The 21,168-nt window shown below is 25.6% G+C and overlaps 2 protein-coding genes across 3 annotated transcripts; both read left to right on the forward strand.

Moving 5' to 3' along the window:
• Positions 1 to 1,225: 1,225 nt before the first annotated feature.
• LOC127285882 (origin recognition complex subunit 1-like) lies at positions 1,226 to 11,382 on the forward strand. Its single transcript, XM_051312088.1, has 6 exons — positions 1,226 to 1,334; positions 1,733 to 2,392; positions 4,781 to 5,060; positions 6,200 to 6,465; positions 6,934 to 7,220; positions 11,022 to 11,382. The coding sequence occupies exons 2-6, from the start codon at positions 1,752 to 1,754 to the stop codon at positions 11,186 to 11,188; spliced, it is 1,641 nt and encodes a 546-aa protein (XP_051168045.1). The 5' UTR covers positions 1,226 to 1,334; positions 1,733 to 1,751; the 3' UTR covers positions 11,189 to 11,382.
• A 499-nt stretch (positions 11,383 to 11,881) lies between these two features.
• LOC127286050 (very-long-chain (3R)-3-hydroxyacyl-CoA dehydratase) lies at positions 11,882 to 18,980 on the forward strand. Of its 2 annotated transcripts, XM_051312342.1 has the most exons (6): positions 11,882 to 12,041; positions 12,144 to 12,238; positions 12,424 to 12,540; positions 12,954 to 13,188; positions 15,592 to 15,696; positions 18,015 to 18,980. In XM_051312342.1, the coding sequence occupies exons 2-6, from the start codon at positions 12,155 to 12,157 to the stop codon at positions 18,572 to 18,574; spliced, it is 1,101 nt and encodes a 366-aa protein (XP_051168299.1). In that variant the 5' UTR covers positions 11,882 to 12,041; positions 12,144 to 12,154; the 3' UTR covers positions 18,575 to 18,980. The 2 variants fall into 2 exon arrangements, with proteins under 2 accessions (XP_051168299.1, XP_051168298.1); XM_051312341.1 differs by having other exon boundaries at positions 11,882 to 12,238.
• The last annotated feature ends 2,188 nt before the right edge of the window (positions 18,981 to 21,168 follow it).

Consider the following 21,168-nt stretch of genomic DNA (forward strand, 5'->3'; position numbering starts at 1 on the left):
GTCCAGAAATAATGTTCATCTGATCGAAATTTGAGGTATATAAGCACCTTCATGCTGATTCTACTCTCACCTAAAGTTGAGAGAAGAATAGATATTTGCTATCCTTCTCTTACTTATTCTTTCGTTCCCGTTCAAAGTTGTTTCTACACTAAGCGCGGTGAACGTGCTGACGTTAGGTTGTGTCCACAATAGACCAAAAACATGAACGTGAACGTAAGGGAATGGTCACACCTCGGTAGATAGCGAGGCTACCTGTCTATCATGTAATATTACATATAAGAGTGAGAGAAATAAGAACATTTTTTATTTCTCTCACTCTTATACGTTATATTATATGATAGACAGGTAGCCTCGCCTTCTACCGAGGTATGACCGTACCCTAACGTATCCATTTAAAATACATTGTGATGTTACGTTTACGTTCATGTTTTGGTCTATTCTGGACAGGTCCTCAAGTCGGTTCTACAATGGGTGACGTCAGCACGGAACGTATACGTTCACGTACAAACGTGCCCATTGTAGAACCGACTTTATTCAAATGGGTAACGTCAGTACGTCCACGTCCGACGCGCTTATTGTAGAACAAACTTAAGCTGAGTCTACATTGGCACATTAGTACACGACGTGAACGTGTAAGTGCTGACGTCACCCATATGCAGAACAATGTGACGTCAGAACCTACATGTTCATATTCGCTTACAAACGTTCTCATTGGAGAAGCAACTTTAGGTTGTGTCCACAATAGATCAAAAACTTAAAAAATATTGCTCAAATTTGTTATTGTAAATATCTCGAAAAATATTAAAAATTTCAAATTCAAAATTTGTACACTTATTTAGCACCACTATCACTACAATTTGCCGAATTTTGAGAAAAATCTGAGACATGACCCCCACGAAGGAATAGTACCGTGATGACCTCGTATTCTCATACGAAATGCTTCAGTTAACAGTAAAGGCCAACGCACAATAGCTTCGCGAAAGTCGTTCGTGAACGAGATGCATGAGATAGAAAAGGATACATATATACTTCTGTCCTTTCCTAACTCATGCTTCACGTTCGCGAACGTCTTTCGCGAAGCTATTCTGCTAATCTGCTTAGGCCTTAAACTTTTGGAACGTATTGTACTACGCCTGCGCAGTTTAGCAAGAGAAGGAGAGGGATACCAAAATCAGCCCTCTCTTCTCGGCTCGCGACCATCAATGGCAGACAGCATTCCAGATAGAGTTCAGTGTATTAATTCTTTCAAAAGTAATATAATTAAGCGTATTCTAGGTTATACATTGTTGTCGCAACAACAATTATTGCATAATTAACCCAATTACTTAATCTAGGTATATATTTTCAAATACATATAAGATAATTATTGTAGGTATTTATATATGTGGCAAAATTTCTCATTTGATCTAGTAGTAAATAAGTTAACATTTGATTATTTAAAAACATGACATGAGAGTTATATAACATAATTAAAACATTATTAAACATTATAATTAATTTTATTAAATTAATTAAATATATTTAAAAATTATATAAAAGTGAAATAAAATTTGATCTACGTTTTCAAAAATTTTTTTCTTGCTCTTTCAAAAAAATTTTCCAAAAATTCAAAATTTAACCCTTTTTTGAAAATGAAAAATATTTTTGAATTTTTTTTATAAAAAAGAACCTTTTTTACCCCCTCTACAGTTTTTAAATAAAAATTAATTTTTATTTAAATTTGCCTTAATAGAGAGATACATCGTAAAAATATGGATTGTCAATCCAAATGGAATTTAAGTCGAAAAGAAGATTGCTATAAATTTGAAGAATCAGTTCAAAAAAGTTTATTTAATTCTGACAATTACGAAGATAAAAATATAGTTCCTGCTCATAGGACATTTAATATTGAAAATTCTCAAACGTCAAGTGGAAGAAATCTCAGGGTTCGCAATAAAAAAATAAATTACCGTGATGGTAAAGAGAAATCATCTTCTCCAAATACTAGATCAGAGAATAAAGAAATGCTAAACAAAACACAAGAGCCGAAGATTACAAGAAGTAAAAGAGAGCCCTCAAATTCAAATAATAAAAATGTGACTTACAACCCTCGAAACAAAAAATTTTCGAAAAGCCAACAAAAATCGAATACTAGAGAAAAAAAAAATATTGCCCAACTAGATAATAAATTATCTAACAAGGGAACTCTACATAAGCGACGTATTTTGATCAGAAACCTGACACCGCCTATGCAAACGAGAAATTCCATTATTTCTAAGCCAAAAACAAATATTGAAAAATTTCGAACTCGTTTGCATGTCAGTTTTATGCCCAAATCCTTGCCTTGTCGAGAAGCTGAATTTAATAATATTTTCACATTTATCAAAGGAAAACTCACTGAAGAGATGGGAGGGTAAAATTTTATTTTAATATTCCATTTAGTTTTAATTTCACATAATGTTCAACGGCCTTGAAAACCTTTAATTCACCTTGAAATATTTTTTTCACCTTGAATTTTAAAATAAAACCTTAAAATAATAATTCAAATTCAAAAAGTTAACTTAATAAATTTCCGGTGAATTAAATTAGAAAATCTTTATTTTTACCTAAAAAAAGGTTTTTATTAAAAAGAATTTTATTTTAAATACCACCAATCGAAGAATTTTAAATAAAAATCCCATTTTTTTTTAAAAGGGAGACCAGAAGTTTAAATTTTTAGTTTTTGAAAATTTTATGTTTCTGGTTTTATTTAAGGGGACTTTCTGGTTTATAATTCACAAAAAAGGAAGGTTTTAAAACTTTTATTGTAAGAACAGTATTAAAGAAATTGTAAAAATTATTTTTGGACATTGTAGCACATTGCGTAGAGAAAATTTAAAAAATATGTTTGAGTGTATTTAGTTCAATTTCATAGCTGTAGGTGGCGTCTTCCAAAAGATACCTTTTTTTTGGTACGTTAGTTTCCGGGCAACCTGTAATACATAAATTCAAGTTCCAAACGGGAATCTCTTCATAAGGATTTATTCTTGGGCCTAAACCTCAAAAACGATTTTTTTAAAGGTTTTTTTATTTTTTATGTACATTTTTCTCAAAAACTCACAAAAACGCCGTGTTTTTGGGTCAATTTACCTCCATATAAAAACACAGGGGGTAGAAATATGAGTTTTTAGAGGTTTAGGCCCCAGTTTTTTAAATAAAGAATCGAAAAATTTTTGGGATTTCAAAATCGTTTTGGTAGATTTCGAGAAAAGCTCTGTACCAGTTTGAAAAATGAGTTTTCGAGAAAAACGCGTTCAAAGTTTTTATAACATAGTTCATTGAGTCATGAATATCAAACAACTTTTTATTACAACAGAACTTCGTATCCCGCTGTTTTTAGGGTCGCTGATTACGAATTTGATGTCCGTTTTTGAAAATTCAAAATGGCGGATCCAATATGGCGGACGAAAAAATAAAAAATCAACCGAATTTGCTTAAAACTTGTTACTCGGGGGTTTTTGGGGTCGCTGATTACGAATTTGATGTTCCTAGAACGATAATGTTTTGTGCCTATATTCATAACTAGCAATCTCAAAAGGCCACAAGTAACCATTTTCAACTAAATTTAATTAATTTCTTAATCTTTGTCCGCCATATTAGATTCGCCATTTTGTATTTTCAAAAACTGACATCAAATTCGTAATCAGCGACCCCAAAAACCCCCGAGTAACAAGTTTTAAGCAAATCCGGTTGAATTTTTATTTTTTCGTCCGCCATATTGGATCCGCCATTTTGTATTTTCAAAAACTGACATCAAATTCGTAATCAGCGACCCCAAAAACCCTCGAGTAACATGTTTCAAGCTAATATCAATAAAAGAGGAACACCAAATATGTAAATAAGATAACTGTAGATTGTTGTTGAAATACATACCGTCATAAATATTGTTATAACTTTTGTTTTTGTACATATTTTTTAAAAAACGTTTTGGGACAGTAATTCTATGATACTATGGAACATTTTTAAGCAAAAAAAAAAATCGATTTTTTTGAAATTCTAAACCAGAAAGTCCCCTTAAAAAATTATTAATGAATTAATTGTTTTTCAATTTCCCATAGTATATTACAGTTTGAAATACTCAATATTGACAAAAAAAAAAAAATTGACAACATTAAACAGCCTTAATTTAGAAAGGTTGAAATTTCAACGGTCCCCCCTTAAAGTGACTTTTATATTTAAAATTTTAATAATGCAATTTTTGACTTAAAATTATCTCATTTTTTTTGGGAACGAATAAATATTTCCTACGCACTGAACTTATAAAATTAATAATTATTATTGAACCAAAATTTTCATGTCAAATAATTTTTAATTAACATAATTTTTTATTGAACTGAATTTTTAAATAACAAATTCTCCAGTTCATTGAATTTTTATCTAATGCAATTTCGAATTAACAGAATTCATAATTAGAAAAAATTTTCCTAAAAAAGAATTTTAATTTAAAAGATATATGTACACTAAAAAAAAGTTTTATTGCATTCAAGTACTCGATTACTTGACTATTATCGAATAAATATTTACTTGAATCAAAAAAATTTTATTTCAATTAAATAAATTGTATTTGAACCAATAATTTTTGTATCTGAAACACAAATAACATTTAATTGACTCAAATAATAATTATTTGATACAAATAAATATTTATTTGGTAATAGTCAAGTAACCGATTATTTGAATGAAATTATTTTTTTTTCAGTGTATTAATTTATTTTTATTACAATTAATTTATTTATTAAATGACTGTTTAATTTTTTTTTAGATGCATTTACATCAGTGGAGTACCTGGCACGGGAAAAACTGCTACCGTTAATGAAGTGATATTGTGTTTGAAAAAATTAGTATCAAAGGGTGAATTGTCACCATTTGAATTTGTTGATATCAATGGAATGAAATTGACCGAACCACGTCAAGCCTACGTGCAAATTAAAAAGCAATTAACTAAAACCGCAAGTTCATGGGGAGAATCTTTACGTTATCTTCATCATAGATTCACAAAATCTGTAGTTTGTAAAAATATGACTTTGTTGCTTATTGATGAGGTTAATATATTCATAATTGATCGATTTTTATTAATTTTGTTTACTTTGCAAATTTTTTTTAAATTGAAAAAATAATTATTTTTTGCTTCCTCGTAAAATTTGGTAGGCTTATTTAACACATTAATCTCTCAAAAATGACGAGAGGGTTTTTAAAAATACCCCAAAAAAAAAAAATTTTATCATTTTTTTTCCAAAAATTTTTTTTTAATTAAAAAAATTTTTAAATCGAAAAATTTAAGGTAATATATAATATAATCGTCTTCTTTATGTCAAGATGAATCGATTGATATATATAAAGTATAGATTTGATTGAAATTTAAAGAATTAATGAAAGTTAAAAAATCAAAAATTCTCATTTTAGCTAAAAAATGATGTGTTTTTTTTCAATTCATGTTTATATATGAAGTAATTTTATTCCCTGCATTGAAACGAATTGGTTGGAATATATAAAGTATAGATTTGATTTAAAATTTGAGAATTAATAAAAATTGAAAAATCGAAAATTCATATTTTAGCTAAAAAATTTTGTGTTTTTTTAAAATTCAAGTTGATGAATAAAATAATTGTATTCCTTTCATTAAAACGAATCGATTCGTATATATAAAGTTTATGTTACACTCAAAATTAATTAAAATTTTCTTTATTTTTCAAAAAATTTAATTAATTTAAAACATTTTTAACTCGAAATTTTTTAAATCAATCAATTGAATTGGACAAACTTATTGCGTCCTTCACGAGGAAGCGAATTTTTTGCTTCACACAATGAGGAAGCATAATGTTTATGAAATAAACATAAAGGACCCCCTCCTTGTTAATTTTGTTTACATAGCAAATTTTTTTTACTTTTTAGAAAAAAAAAAATTTTTTAAATTGAAAAAATAATTATTTTTTTTATTATTATTTTCCTAAAGGGTGTTTTCTATGAAAATTATTTTTATTTTTTAACAAATAGTTTTTGTTTATTTAATTTTAATAAAAAAAAATTATATTTAATTATACGGTATATATTAATTATTTTCAAAAAAAAATAATTAACTTTGTTTTTAAGTAAAAGTTTTGCAACTTTGTTTTTAAAAAACTTAATGATTAAGTATACAAAAATTTTCTATTGATTTATTATAAATTGTTGAAATCCGTAGATGGATCTATTGTGCACTAAACGTCAGGATGTGATTTATAATCTTCTGGATTGGCCAACGCACAAAACTTCTCAATTGATTGTGATAACAATTGCCAACGCAATGGATTTGCCGGAGAGAGTTTTAATGAAACGTATCACCTCTCGTTTAGGATTGACCAGATTAATATTCAATTCTTATAATCACATTCAATTAATGGAAATCATAAAAACTAGACTAAATGATATGAAGGACTTTAATCTAGAAGCTATTGAACTTGTTGCCAGGTATGTTTGTATTTAAATTAATTTTTTTTTTTTATAAAATTTACATCTCATCAATTTTTAAATGAATTAAAATAAAACAGATTAACAGAATTTTATAGGATTTGAATTTTTAAATGCGAAAATTTCCAATTCGATGAATTTTTATTTCCACTAATTGTTATTTGATAGAAGTTTAAAAACGTCGCGTTTCCATTTGTCCGAAATTCCAAATGACCGAAAAACAATTGAAAGAAAGATTTCGTCGCGAATTTAAAAATTCAACCGCAATCACAATTTTCTTGATAATCTTTGATTGGCTAATTTTTAAATTTGCGACGAAATCTTTTTTTCGATTGTTTTTCGAATTTCGGACAAATGAATATTCGCGGTGAATTGTAAATTTTTGTATTTAAAAATTCGAATCACTAATGATTATTATGGATAATTCATGTGCCCTAAAAATTTTTTTTTTTTTTATTTTAAAAATAGAAAAGTAGCTTCATTTTACGGCGATGCACGAAGAGCTTTGGATATTTGTCGTCGAGCAACGGAAATTGCAGAATGTGACAATAATAGAGACTTCGTTAAAATGTTGGATGTAACATTCGCTTTGAACGAAATGATAACAAATTCACGAGTGCAAGCTATCAAGTGTTGTTCAATGATGGAAATAATACTATTGGAAGCAATTTCCCAAGAGATAACACGAACTGGAATTGAACAAGTTACCTTTCAAAATGTTTACACACAATTTGAAACTATATGCATTCTTGAAGGTTAACAAATATTTATAATTTATAATAATTTTCAATTTTTATTTATTTCTATAATTTTTCATTTTTAAATTTATAATTTTCATTTAAATTCTCAAAATATTCCCCACATTAGACCTGTCGGAATGTTTGTGGATTAAAAAAATTATAGAATTTTTATTTTTTGTCAGTATTTTTATTAACTCGATTCATTTTTAACATAATTTCTATTTGACAAGACTTTTATTAAACAAAATTTATATTTGAACTTATTTTTATTTAACAAAAATTTTACTTGGCTGAATTTTTATTTGTTCAAACTTTAGCAATTGAAACATTGAAAGAAAATCCCCTTAAAATTTCAAATTTCCATTTGTTAGAACTTTCACATATAAGATCATGCACCTATTTGAAACATTCCAGCGCGAGTTTTAAAATCAAAAACCAAATTTTGTTAAATAAAAATTATGATAAACGTGAATTTAGTTAATGAAAATATTCTCAAGTAAATAATTGGGTAAATAGAAATTTGATAAAAGAACAATTTTATTAAGAAATATTTAACGGTCTCTGAAATTCTTTAGGCAAAGAGAGACCTTTAATTATCGCCTGTTAAAAACGACACTGAACGTGAAAATGATAAACATTGTTTTTAAAACAATTTTTTCTCAAAACATGGACACTTTTTGTGAAATCGGCCAACATACCAAGAATTCTCATCTTATAAATTTTCTAAATCCAAAATATTGTCCGAATCCATGAAAGAACGCGATTGCAAAATTGGAAATAGAAAAATAATAAATAATGAAAGCTGCGATTTCTTATTTTCAATTTTACGATCGCGTTTTTGCATGGATTCGGACAATATTTTGGATTAAGAACATTTATAAGATGAGAATTCTTGGTATGTTGGCCGATTTTATAAAAAGTGTTCATGTTTCAAAAAAAAATCGGACAAGTGCGAGTTGCAGTCGCACTAATTCGAGGGTTCCGTACACCGACAATAATAACCTCTTTTTATATAGAAATAAAATATAAATAACTGAACAGGGTCATTTTGTGCAATTTTTTCGAAAAAAACTTATTTCTTTCCTTTCTAGGTCGTAGCCATCAAATCCAATCGGTCTCACTATATTTTTCCAATAATCTACACGTGAAAATACGTATGTGTACTAAATTGTAGTTTTTCATATACAAAAATGTAGAAGTTAAGGGGGGAACATGGTCATTTTTTGCAATTTTTTCGAAAAAAACCGATTTCTTTACTTTCTAGCTCGTATCCATCAAATCCAATCGGTCTTGCTATATTTTTCCTCAAATCTACACGTAAAAATACGTATGTGTACTAAATTGCAGTTCTTCATATACAAAAATGTAAAAGTTAAGGGTGGGGACACAAAGCTGGGACGGACGCAAGAGTCTTTTCAAGTCGGCTCTACAATCCATGGTACGCGACGTGCCCATTGTAGAACCGACTTTATATGGGTTCCGTCGGTTACGGAAGCGCCTACAAGCCACCAGCGAACTATCTTGTTCGCGTCACATTTTTAGCTGTGAAACCGAGGAACGCGTTTGATGGTTTCGCTGTTTCCTTGTTTTTGAGTGACGATAAAACACACTGTACGATTCGATAGTTCGATGGTTCTCTGGTTTTACTTAGTTCTATCGTTATCGAAGTCTAAATTTTGTATTAAAAAAATAAATTTAAATTTAAAAACCGAAATATAATAATATATTTAAATTATATATTTGAGATATATCAGATATCTTATAATGTGTGCCTAAAAAATTATTTTATTTAAAAATAATAGTACAAAATATTATTTTGAAGTAAGTTGATTTGTTTGCATTTTATATTTGTACTATACTATTAATATTTTGTACTATTATTTTTAAATAAAATAATTTTTTAGGCACACATTATAAGATATCTGATATATCTCAAATATATAATTTAAATATATATTATTATATTTCGGTTTTTAAATTTAAATTTATTTTTTTAATACAAAATTTAGACTTCGATAACGATAGAACTAAGTAAAACCAGAGAACCATCGAACTATCGAACCGTATAGTGTGTTTTATCGTCACTCAAAAACAAGGAAACAGCGAAACCATCGAACGCGTTCCTCGGTTTCACAGCTAAAAATGTGACGCGAACAAGACAGTTCGCTGGTGACTCGTAGGCGCTTCCGTAGTCGGTACACCGAAGGTGTACGGAACCCTAAAGGCCTTTCTCCAATAGGATCCTAAACTCTTGCGTTGCGTATGCATTGCGTCGGTTGCTATTGGCAACCAATGCTAAAATCAACGCGTCAGTTACGCAACGCAAAAGTTTAGGTTCCTATTGGAGAAAGGCCTTCAACTTTTGCGTTGTGTGACTGACGCGTTGATTTTAGCATTGGTTGCCAATAGCAACCGACGCAATGCATACGCAACGCAAGAGTTTAGGATCCTATTGGAGAAAGGCCTTAAAAAGGTTTTATTTATCATTTTCACGTTCAGTGCTGTTCTTATAGAGCGATAATTGAAGGTCTCTTTTTTAAGGAAGTTCTCTCGCAAACAGAAATGACGAAGAGTTAATTATCAAACTTGATAAACTGATAGATAATGGTTTAAAGAAGATGTAGTTAAATTTTTAGAGGTCTAGGTGGATTTTGACAAAAGATATAAATAATTTTCTCTTTTCACATTTAACACGGGTTCTTATGGGAAATTGAATTTTTTGGTCTGAAATCTCAAATTGTGAAAAATCTGACGAAAAGATATTACTGGAACTTTATATACATAAAGTTTAATAGCCAATGTTCACTTACTTTTAATAAAATTGATCAGACCTGGCTTAGGAGGCTCACAATTAATTATTTTGTCTAAAAAAACACCGTATTTTGACAATCAGAAATTACTTAGCACAACGCTTGGCAACGTTGCGTCTTGTAGGTTAGGTATAGAAAAAGCGCGAAATTTGAAAGTAATATAAGTAGTATATACATATAATAGTATATTCTTCAAAGATTCATAATAATGAATAATAATTTGAATTTGCTTATAAAAAATTAAGATTTTTAAAATAATAAATTATTATTATTATTATTATTTAACGAAAATAAATCAAACAATAGCAGACGACACGAAACGGAACGAGGGAAATATAATCCAACGTTGTCAAGCGTTGAGCTAGTACTACGTGATACAAATGAAAACTTAAATGGGCATTGATTTGACTGACGTTGGAGGGAGAGAACTTCCTTAAAGAACCTCCCACGTGAAAATGAAAACAAACATGGCGGCGCATACACCAACGTTGCTTGAGTGTGTCAGTATTCCAGTAAACAGCGCCAATTTGAGCGAGTGGCCGCTGAATGAACTTTGATAAAACACATTATTTTACTATTTATTGCTTTATTTTTATTATTTTCGCGTTAAGTTATAGTAAATGAGAAGAATAGCGAGATTTCTTGTACCAAACTAAATCATTTTTCCAAAATTTTAACCCGAAATCATTTTTTATTTCAGAGAAAGTTTCAAACCACAAAAAAACGTCCTTTGCCCACATATTCTTAAGCCTCTATTAAGGTACGGTCACACGACTTTTGGAAAAACCATTCATGTCTTTCTCTCTCCTAAGACAGAGGCATAAGATTGTCTCACTCTGCATTTTCTTACATTTCCCAAAGACGGAAAATGCAGAGTGAGACAAACTTATGCGTCTGTAATAGGAGAAAGACAAGAATGGTTTTTCCAAAAGTCGTGTGACCGTACCCTTAGTTGTATTGTGCGTTTTGTAATGAATTATATTTTATATTTATTGACAATTTTCAGGTGAAGAAGTTCCAAAAATAACGCCAACTCTGGAGATTTGTCGAAAATTATCATCCTGGGGATTAATTTTATGGGAATCTGGCACAGATTTATATCAAAATATTTTGCTTAACGTCACAGCTGATGATATTAATTTTTCAAGGAGAGTCCAGAATACGGGTTTCTGAACGTCGACGCGTTGATAGCAACGCGTCTGTCTTATGGGACATCAATGGGAGAGACAAAGACAGAATGATACGTCGACGTTCAGAAACCACTTATTCTGGACTCTCCCTCAAAGGCACGAAAATTATTTTAAAATTTTTGCAAATTTATAAATAAAAAACTATTAGAAGAACGGACTCAAAAAGTACTGTAAACAGTTTCGAATCGTTTTGAGTCCGAATTTAAATCATGCCCGTTGTAACTAATCTTAGTTTACAAAAGAATATTTATTGTTATAGGATTATAGTTTTAATCTAAAATTTTATTCCTTAAAAGTTTTACAATGTTAATAATTAAAATTTATTATAGATTTGGGTTTGATTTTGTTCTAAAAAAAAAATGGACTCCATTTTGAGCCCTTTCTTTTAGTAGGGAATTGGTTTATTTTTTTATTTCTTTTTTTTATAAATAACATTAAACAATATATTTTTTTATCGAACGTTAATTGCATTGTGTAATGATTTTGATCGTCTCCAGGTCGAATAAAAATAAATGTTTTTTTTGTATTTACTAAAATAATAAAAAAAAAAAACATTGCATTGTTAAAATAACAATGTAATTTTCTTGAACTCAATAAAGTTATTGTAGAAACACCTTTATATGTTCCCAACCCTCTTGTCCAATGATACATTTGAGGGTTCGGTGCCAGAGTTGAAAGCCCAGTTACCCATCTCTGCCTTTAAAAGTCAAAACTCTTTTAACCTCGAAATTAATAATGTTTTTTTAATTAAATTTTTTACTGTAGAGAAAACAGTTATATCACAATTTTACTTGCAATTTTTTATTTAAATAGATTTTAACTTTGAATTTTAAAAAGAAAAAAATAAATATTCACTATACTTATTTCTTTTTTTATCTTTTGTAAGCAATTGTTCTCACAGTTTAGCTGGTTTAAATTTTATTATTTGTTTTTAATAGTTTTGTAAACAATGCCCGAGTGTTTTAGTCCATTTGTATTTTGGGCCCAAACATCAGAACATATTTCGCTTAAAATCGACCTTAACAATGCAAGGGTAAGTTAATTTTTTTTTTTTTTTAATAGTGAGATATAAAAAAAAAAATTTCTATAATATAAAAATTCATTCTTTAATATATAAATAAAAATACCATCTTTGGTACGAAAAATAATCAATGTAATTTTATATCTACCTTTTTTTTATTGCAACTATAATATTAAAAAAAAATGCATAATTTTCAGAATGTTAATGTTGAAATTGAGGAAAAAAGATTGAAATTTTTTGCTCATGGACGAGGTGCAAGGGGTCCTAACGATTATGGTTTTAGTCTCGATTTTCATTCAGCTATCAATCCTGAGGTATTTATTTATTTAATATTAGTATTTCTTTATATATAGTATTAAAAAAATAACTAGATTTTTTCGTTTTTCTTGGAAGAAGTTATTATTATTTTAAACTTACCTATAAAATGACAAAATTTGACACATTTCCATTAAATTTTTTTTTAGAAAATTAGTAAATAATTTTTTATTATATGTATAAGGTATTTCTTTTTTTTAAAATTACTTTTTACAGCTGTTAAATGAATCTTTTCTTCTGTGAAAATTATTTTAAAAATTCAAATTCCAAGAAAAATATATATATAAAATTTTATTAAGTATTTATAAAATTGCACGAATATAAAAAAAATGATTATTAGGAATTATAAGATTTTTCAAAAAATTGGCCTCAACGACTTTAGGTAAAATATAATGGATTCACAATTTTTCAGGAAAGCAACTATAAAGTTATTGATCGACAAGTTGACTTTGTCTTGATAAAAGAAACAAATGGTTGGTGGCCACGATTAACTAGCCAACCGCAAAAACCATCATGGTTAAAAATTGATTTTGATAAATGGAAAACAGAAGATATTGACGATAATGACGATGAGAAACGTGACGTTCAACAAGATTATCCCGATATGTATGACAAATTACACAAAGAGGAATTTGGCTACAGACGAGGTAATATAAACAATCAATAAAATAAGACTTTTGTCTGATGAGCCGAAAGTTCTGAACTTTCAAATGAACGAAATATTTTTTTCAATCTATAAATTATTAAAAATTATGATGACCATGTAAAATAAAACTGTAAATTAAACAATTATTAAATTAATATCTTCTTTTTAGATATTTTAAACAATATTTTGTAATAAAATTCGTACTTAAGGAAGTAGCAAAACAAATTTCGTTCATATGAACGTTCAAAACTTTTGGCTCATTTTGTCTGTACATTGTTAAAAATTGAATTTTTTTTTACATAATTAAAAATCTTAACTTTACTGAATTAAATTAATTTTATAAATTATAATTTATACAGACCTTGGATTATACGAATTTTTTCGACTTATTTAAATAAGATACGACTTTTTCGACTTTTTTTACATTTTTTTTTTACAAAATTTTTAAACGAAATACGTCTTTTTTAGTATACAATACAGATGTTGTTTAGATCTTGTTCAGATCTTCTTTATTTTAATTATTTAACACATTTTTAACTAAAAATTTTTTCTAAATTAATTATTTTTAATAATTTTAATGAAATTCTTCACAAATTCAATTAAGGTAAATGCTCTAGTTACCGTCACCTTTGCTTCAGTAATCATCACATAAGTAATTTGAGAATTTTAAGCAATGTATTGAAAAAATTATTATTATAATTTATTATTTGTATAAAAATAATTATTTAAAATCGAAAAAACATAATCTTTATTTGTTTTAGAAAATAATTTTTGTAATTTTCAATGAAAGTGACGGTAACTAAGGAAGTGACGAAGACTGGGGCATTTACCTTATATTAAATTATTTTTCAATTAAAAATTTTATGAAATTCAACAATTGCTTACAAATTAAAAAACAAATCAAATTATCAAAAATTTCAATTTTAAAACCTTTTAAAATTTTCCATCTAAAACTTTTTGAAATTTAATAATTTCAATTATAATTCTTTTGTAATTTAATTCTTTTTAATGATTTTTATAATATTCTTCAAAAATTTAATTATCTGAAAGCTTTTTTTAATTAAAAAATTTTTTAAGTTCAATTTTTTTCTTTAAATTTTAATAAATTCTTCAATAACAGAAATCAACAAAAAATTTCAATTCAAAATCACTTGAATTCAATTATTTTCAAAAAATTCAATTTAAAACCTTCTAAAATTTAATTATTTCTAAAAATGTCATCAACTGTAACTCTTCCAAAATTTAGTGATTTTAATTATAATATTCTTCAAAAATTCAATTATTTGAAAGCATTTTTCAATTGAAAACTTTTGGAATTCAATTTTTATCTGTAATTTCTAATAAATTCTTAATCACAAAAAATTTCAATTATAAATCCCTTAAATATCAATTAATTTCAAAAATCTGATTCATAAATCTTTAAAAATTAAATTATTTAAAAAAGTTTCAAAAAAAACTCTAAAATTGAATTGTTATCAGAATTTTTATTTTATTTATTATTTTTTTTTTTTAGAAATGAGCCAAAAGTTTTGAACGTTCAAATGAACGAAATATTTTTTTCAATCCATAAATTATTAAAAATTATGATGTCAATGTAAAATAAAACAGTAAATTAAACAATTATTAAATTAAATAACTTCTTTTTAGATATTTAAAACAACATTTTGTAGTAAAATTCGTACTTAAAGAAGTTGCAAAAAAAATTTCGTTCATTTGAACGTTCAAAACTTTTGGCTCATTTTTAGAAATTTGTTCTACTTAATTAAAATTTTAAAAATTTACGTCTTCGATTCTGAAATATTCGAAATAAATTTTCTTTATAATATTCCTATAAAATTATTCTTATTAAGTAATTAATAAAATGGATTTAATATCTAATAACATTAATTATTTAAAGTAAAATACTTAATAACTAATTAAATTTTATCAAAATAAAAAAAATCGACTTTTTTGGATTTTAAATTGACTAAAACTGAATTTTAATTATTAGTCATTTTAACAACAAATTTTTTTTTTCAATTCGTAGAAGAAATTTTGTTCCAAAGTTAAATTAAAAATTATAATAACTAGAAAAGAAAAATAAACACCATTTAATTACATATTTTTTTAAAACATTAAGAAAAAATAATTTTTTTTTTCAAAACAAAATAATGTTTACGTATTAAACATAAATAAATAAATAAATAAAATAACTTTCAATGTATTTTTTTTACCAAATACAAAGGAATTGTAGTTCAAACAAAATTTAAATTATAAACAATGTACAAACAAAAGTCTTAGATTCTGCAAAAAAAAAAAAATTGGGAAGTTTCTTTTTTTATTTTTCAATTTTTTTGATGGGATGCTTTTGGGAACTAATGAAAATATTTTTTTTCATACAAAAAACTAATTTTCTTTTTTACAGAGGATTATAAGAAGGTTTATCTTATATTTTATAATCTAAGTCAATTTATTGGATATTTTTATATTCTTTCTGTGATGGGTATAAAATATTCACGTGATGGTCCAGGTTAGTGAAAATATGTTAAATTGTTCATTTAATTAATTACCGTTAACGAGGGGTTATTATGGTACAAAAATTGCAATTTTTTTTTGTTTTATAATTACAATAATAATGGTATCAATCACTCCGAGTCAAATTGAAAAAAATTAAATAAAAACACAATTTTTTTTGTTTTAATGGCAAAACCGTCATCCTCAGGAACTGTAAGTTTATTACAAATATTTAAAAAATTTTAAGTGTCTTAAAATCGTTTTTTTTACGATAATTCTAATTTCTAAAAGCAAATTTACTAAAAACACTATAGTTTTACTTTGTTGACAAAATCTTACACTACAATGACAGCTAGGTGTCAAATTTGAAGATTTCGAAATGATTTTTTTCCAAATTAAAAATTAACGTGTACCATATTAGCTCCGGTTGACGGTACTGTAAATTTTTAATTAAATTAAGTAAGTAATTAATTAATTTTAAAAACAGTTACAAAAAAAATTGTAATTTTTTCTATTAATACATTATAATTCACCAAAAGTTTTTGCAAAAATTGAAGAAATTGAACATTTTTTTCTCTTTAATTATGATCTTAAAAATTTTAATTCCAAGGTATAAAAATTGTATTAAGGTCATGTGATTGTTTTGATTTCAGATATAAATATTCTCCGTAGGTTTTTCTCGTAAATTACTTGATAATTTGATCTAAAACTTTGTGGAGAATTTAAAAATAGGTATAAAGATTTTTTTTTAACAAAATATTAATACTCTTATACATAAAAACGAGTCTTTGTACTATTTTTGAGTTCTCTACAAAATTTTAGATCAATCGTTCAAGAATTTTGCGAGAAAACCTAAGGAGAATATTTACATGTGAAATCAAAAATCACATAACATTAAATAATTGTAAAAAAATGAATTGTACCTATATGAACAATAATTAAGAATTATAGAAAATTTTTCTAAAAATAGGTCGCAACGACTTTAAATGAAATATAATGGATTGACTTTTTTAAAAGATCAGGTTTGCCACCTAACCGGGAGAACCGAGAAAAAAGCGGGAATGAAATTTTACATCGAGAGATTTTTTCAAATTTTTTCATCAAGCTGTTTACGAGATATGAATTTTTCAAAATTTAAGAATTTTAATGATCTTTCCTTTTTTGAATGCTCTTCAAACTTTCTTATAAATGTATCAATTTTAAGTTTTTTTGTTTTCAAAATGTGTGTTTTTAACTGAACTTTTCAACAATTTCATGCAAAAATTTATACAATTAAAATTTACTATATTTTTTGTAATTTAAACGTTAAAATATTGTTTTTAAAATTGTTTGCATTTTTCCATTTCTTTTTTTTTAATTTAAAAAAAACTACTTCCTTTTACAAAAATTCTAAGCCTGCTCTGGTCGTCGGAAAATGATTTATTCAATATTTTCGGAATTTTTTAAAACTTTCGAAATTTTGAATTGAAATACATTTTTTTATATCTTATGCACTTTTTGAAAATTTTGCATATTTTTTACCCAATAAATAAAAAATTTAGGACTTTTTTTTATGGTTTTTAGCATAAAAATCAAATTTTTGGATATTGTCACTCTGATTTTCATAATCAGCGCATCAAAATACGTAATGCAAAAAAAAAACCGAAAATATTTTTTAAAAAATGCAAAATTTCGAAAATTTTAAAAAATTCCGAAAATATTGAAAAATTTGTTTTCCCATGACCAAACCAGGTTTAAAATTTTTTTAAAAGGAAGTAGTTTTTTTGAAAATTTAAAAAAATCGAAGAATATACAAACAGTTTTAAAAACAAGATTTTAAATTTTAAATTACAAAAAATATAGTAAAATTTAATTGTATAAATTTTTGCATGAAATTTTTGAAAAATTGAGTTAAAAACACAAATTTTGAAAAAAAAAACCTTTGAAAATTGATGCATTTTTAAGGAAGTTCTGAGAATTCAAAAATAAAAAATTATTTAAATTCTCCACTATTTTGAAAAATTTATATTTCGTAAATGTGACTTGATGAAAGAATTTGAAAAAATCATCAAGATCTTTTTTGAAGGATAAAACGATAATTTTGAAACAGATTTTTCAAATCAAAATATATTAATTTTCATAGTGTTTTTGAACCAATTTATATCATTTACAACTGCATATTACATAAAAGTAATGTTTTGTTCACAATTAAATTATAACTTAAGAAAAAATCGCTCATTTTTACCGGGAGACAAAATTTTTAAAAATTAGTGGCTACCCTAAAGATCAGTTTTAGAAATTTGTAATTAGATTGAATGAAAAAAAGAATTTAAAAAAAAATAAATAAACTTTCAGATTCAATGAAAGACACATATCAAATAGTGGGAAGTATAATGAAATTTGTGCAAATTCTCCAATATCTAGAAGTGATGCATCCAATATTTGGTTACGTAAAGGGAAATGCATTTATACCATTTCTGCAAATATCAGGTCGTACATTTGTTCTTTTTTGTATGATAGAGGCCGAGCCAAGAATGCAAACTAAACCCGTTGTTTTTTATGTTTTCGTTGTATGGTCAGTTATTGAAATTGTTCGATATCCATATTATTTGAGTCAATTGTTAAATGTTGAAATAACAATTTTAACATGGATGAGATATACAATGTGGATACCGCTTTATCCACTTGGTTTTCTTTGTGAAAGTATTATTATTCTTCGTAATATTCCATATTTTGAGGAAACATTAAAATTCACCGTCTCCATGCCAAATAGTTGGAATTTTGCTTTTCATTTTCCAAGTGTATTGAGAATTTATCTTCTTGTTTTGTGTTTACCCGGTATGTATACTATGATGAAACATATGAGGAATACGAGATTGAAAAAACTCGGTGCCTCAAGAAGAAAAGTCAAATAATTTAATTCAAAATATGGAGGAGAAATAATTTATTCATTTCTATATATTTATAAAAATATTGTGGAAAAAGTAAGACTCGCTTTTTAAAAAGTGTATCTTTAAAAATATCTTTTAAAAAACTATTTTTCCTACAATATTTTTATCGTAAGAATCTTATATATATATAGGTATATATAAAAGTCATTACTTATAGCATTTTTACATGCACTGCTTGAAAATGTTTTTTGATATCAAATTTTTATGTGGAAATATTTATTAACTCTTTCAGAAACCGGTGTGTAGGTATTAATTTTTTCTTTCAAATTTTTTGTGTATTGAAATCACAAACTCTTTTATAAATCAAAAAAAAACCTTTATAGATTTAAAAAAATTAAATTTTTTTTTACATTTAATTTTGACGAAAATATGTACATGTATTTTTTAAAGAATAATATTTACCTCTGCAAAGATTGATGTATAAATTAATATTATCGTCTAGTCGATTAATTGATAAAAATATTGATTTTAGTCAATTAATTATTAATTTTTAAACAAAATGTCTAATGAATAACCAAATTTTTTATTTTTCAACAATTAACTTATGAAAATTTTAATTGTATTTTTATTATGAAAATATTTTGTAATTTTTTTTTTTTTGATTAAAATCAATTTTATAACGTTTTACTGACTATTAGAAAACCGTGTTAGAATTAATTATTTCTAACTAATAATTAATTGTTTAAATGAATTGAAGCATCGTGAAATGTAAGAAAACAAATTTTTGTCTAAGATTAGAGAATAAGCTAGAGAAACCATTGTTTAGTAATTTTAAAAAATTTCCAATTATTTATTACAGACAAAAGTTTCTACGTCTTTTTTATATAAAAAAAAGCAGAAAATAATATTATATTTACTTTAAGTATTATATATAGAAACAAATTGTTCATTGAACAGCCAGAATTCTTTATTATTTAAAAAAATGATAAAATCAAAGTATTGATTTTGATTATTATTACTATCAATAATAATAATAATAATAATAATAATAATCGCTATCAAATAATAATATAAATTATTATTTGACAGCGATAAGCTATCTTGTCTATATATCTATGCAGAATGAAAAAAAATGAGATAATTATTATAAAAACGAAAATCCAATTGTATATACAGTATTTTAATTCTATGTAAATGTGTCGATAAATCTATGTAATTTTTTACAATTCTTATTGTAATGATTTAAAATATAAACAAAAAAGTGTCTACTACTAATTAAGAAAAATATTCCCTGAGTTTTTAAGATTTTCCATATTAGAATGAAAAGTTATTCGAGAATTTATAAAATAGACATAAATTTTTACAAAAAAGATTCATTAGAAAATTTTTATTTATTTATTTTTTTTTAAATATAGAGTTGTGCCAAGTATAATAAAAGTAAATTATTTTTTATCCAGCTTAATATTTATTTTATTAATAAAAAATAAGAAATATTTATTAAATAATTAAACAAAACAAATTTATTTAAATCAATTAATTTTTATGTGAATTAAATAATTTTTATTCGAAGCACTAATTTTTGTATTTAATGTATTCCACGCCAAAGTGTTAGCCCATCTACAATTGCTTCTCCGATTTTTTTTTCTTTTAGTATACTAATTTTTAAGTCTTTTTTTCCGTTTTTTTCAAAATGTGTGTTTTTAAACGAACTTTTAAAAAAAAAAATCGAAATTTTTTTTTAAACGATATTACTATTATATTTTTGAGTTTTAATGATAAAAAGTCATTTTTCTCATTTGACGTACTAATCGGTTTTTTTCAAAATTTTTTCAAAAAAACTACTTCTTTTTACGAAATTTTAAAGCCTAGCCCGATAATGGGCAAACAATTTTTACAATATTTTAGGAATTTTTCAAAAATTTTTGAATTTTGAATTTTTTAAAAATATTTTTGGTTTTTTTTTATACTACGTACTTTTATGTATTTTGATGCGCTGATTACGAAAATCATAGTGACAATACCCAAAAATTTGATTTTCTCAACAAAAGTTATAGATCTTATTAAAATACATTTTTTATATCCGATGCAATTTTTTTAATTTAGCATATTTTACCTAATAAACGAAAAAAACCATAAATTTTGGGACTTTTTTTTATGGTTTTCACCATAAAAATCAAATTTTTGGACATTGTCACTCTGATTTTCGTAATCAGCGCATCAAAATACGTAATGCAAAAAAAAAAAACCGAAAATATTTTTAAAAAAATTCAAAATTCAAAAATTTTTGAAAAATTCCTAAAATATTGTAAATTATCGGACTAGGCTTAAAAGTTTCGTAAAAAGAAGTTGTTTTTTTGAAAAAATTTTGAAAAAAATCGATCAGTACGTCAAATGAGAAAAATGACTTTTTATCATTAAAACTCAAAAAATTGATAGTAATATCGTTAAAAAAAATGTTCGATTTTTTTTTTTGAAAAGTACGTTTAAAAACACACATTTTGGAAAAAAAGACTTTTAAAATTGATGCATTTTTAAATAAATTATGAGCATTCAAAAATTAAAAGTCATGAAAATTCTCCAATTTTCAAAATTCCATAACTCGAAAACGGCTTGCAAAA

Source organism: Leptopilina boulardi, unplaced genomic scaffold (assembly GCF_019393585.1).
Source record: "Leptopilina boulardi isolate dan_hultmark-lab unplaced genomic scaffold, ZJU_Lbou_2.1 LbouV2_342, whole genome shotgun sequence".
Taxonomy (NCBI): Eukaryota; Metazoa; Arthropoda; class Insecta; order Hymenoptera; family Figitidae; genus Leptopilina; species Leptopilina boulardi.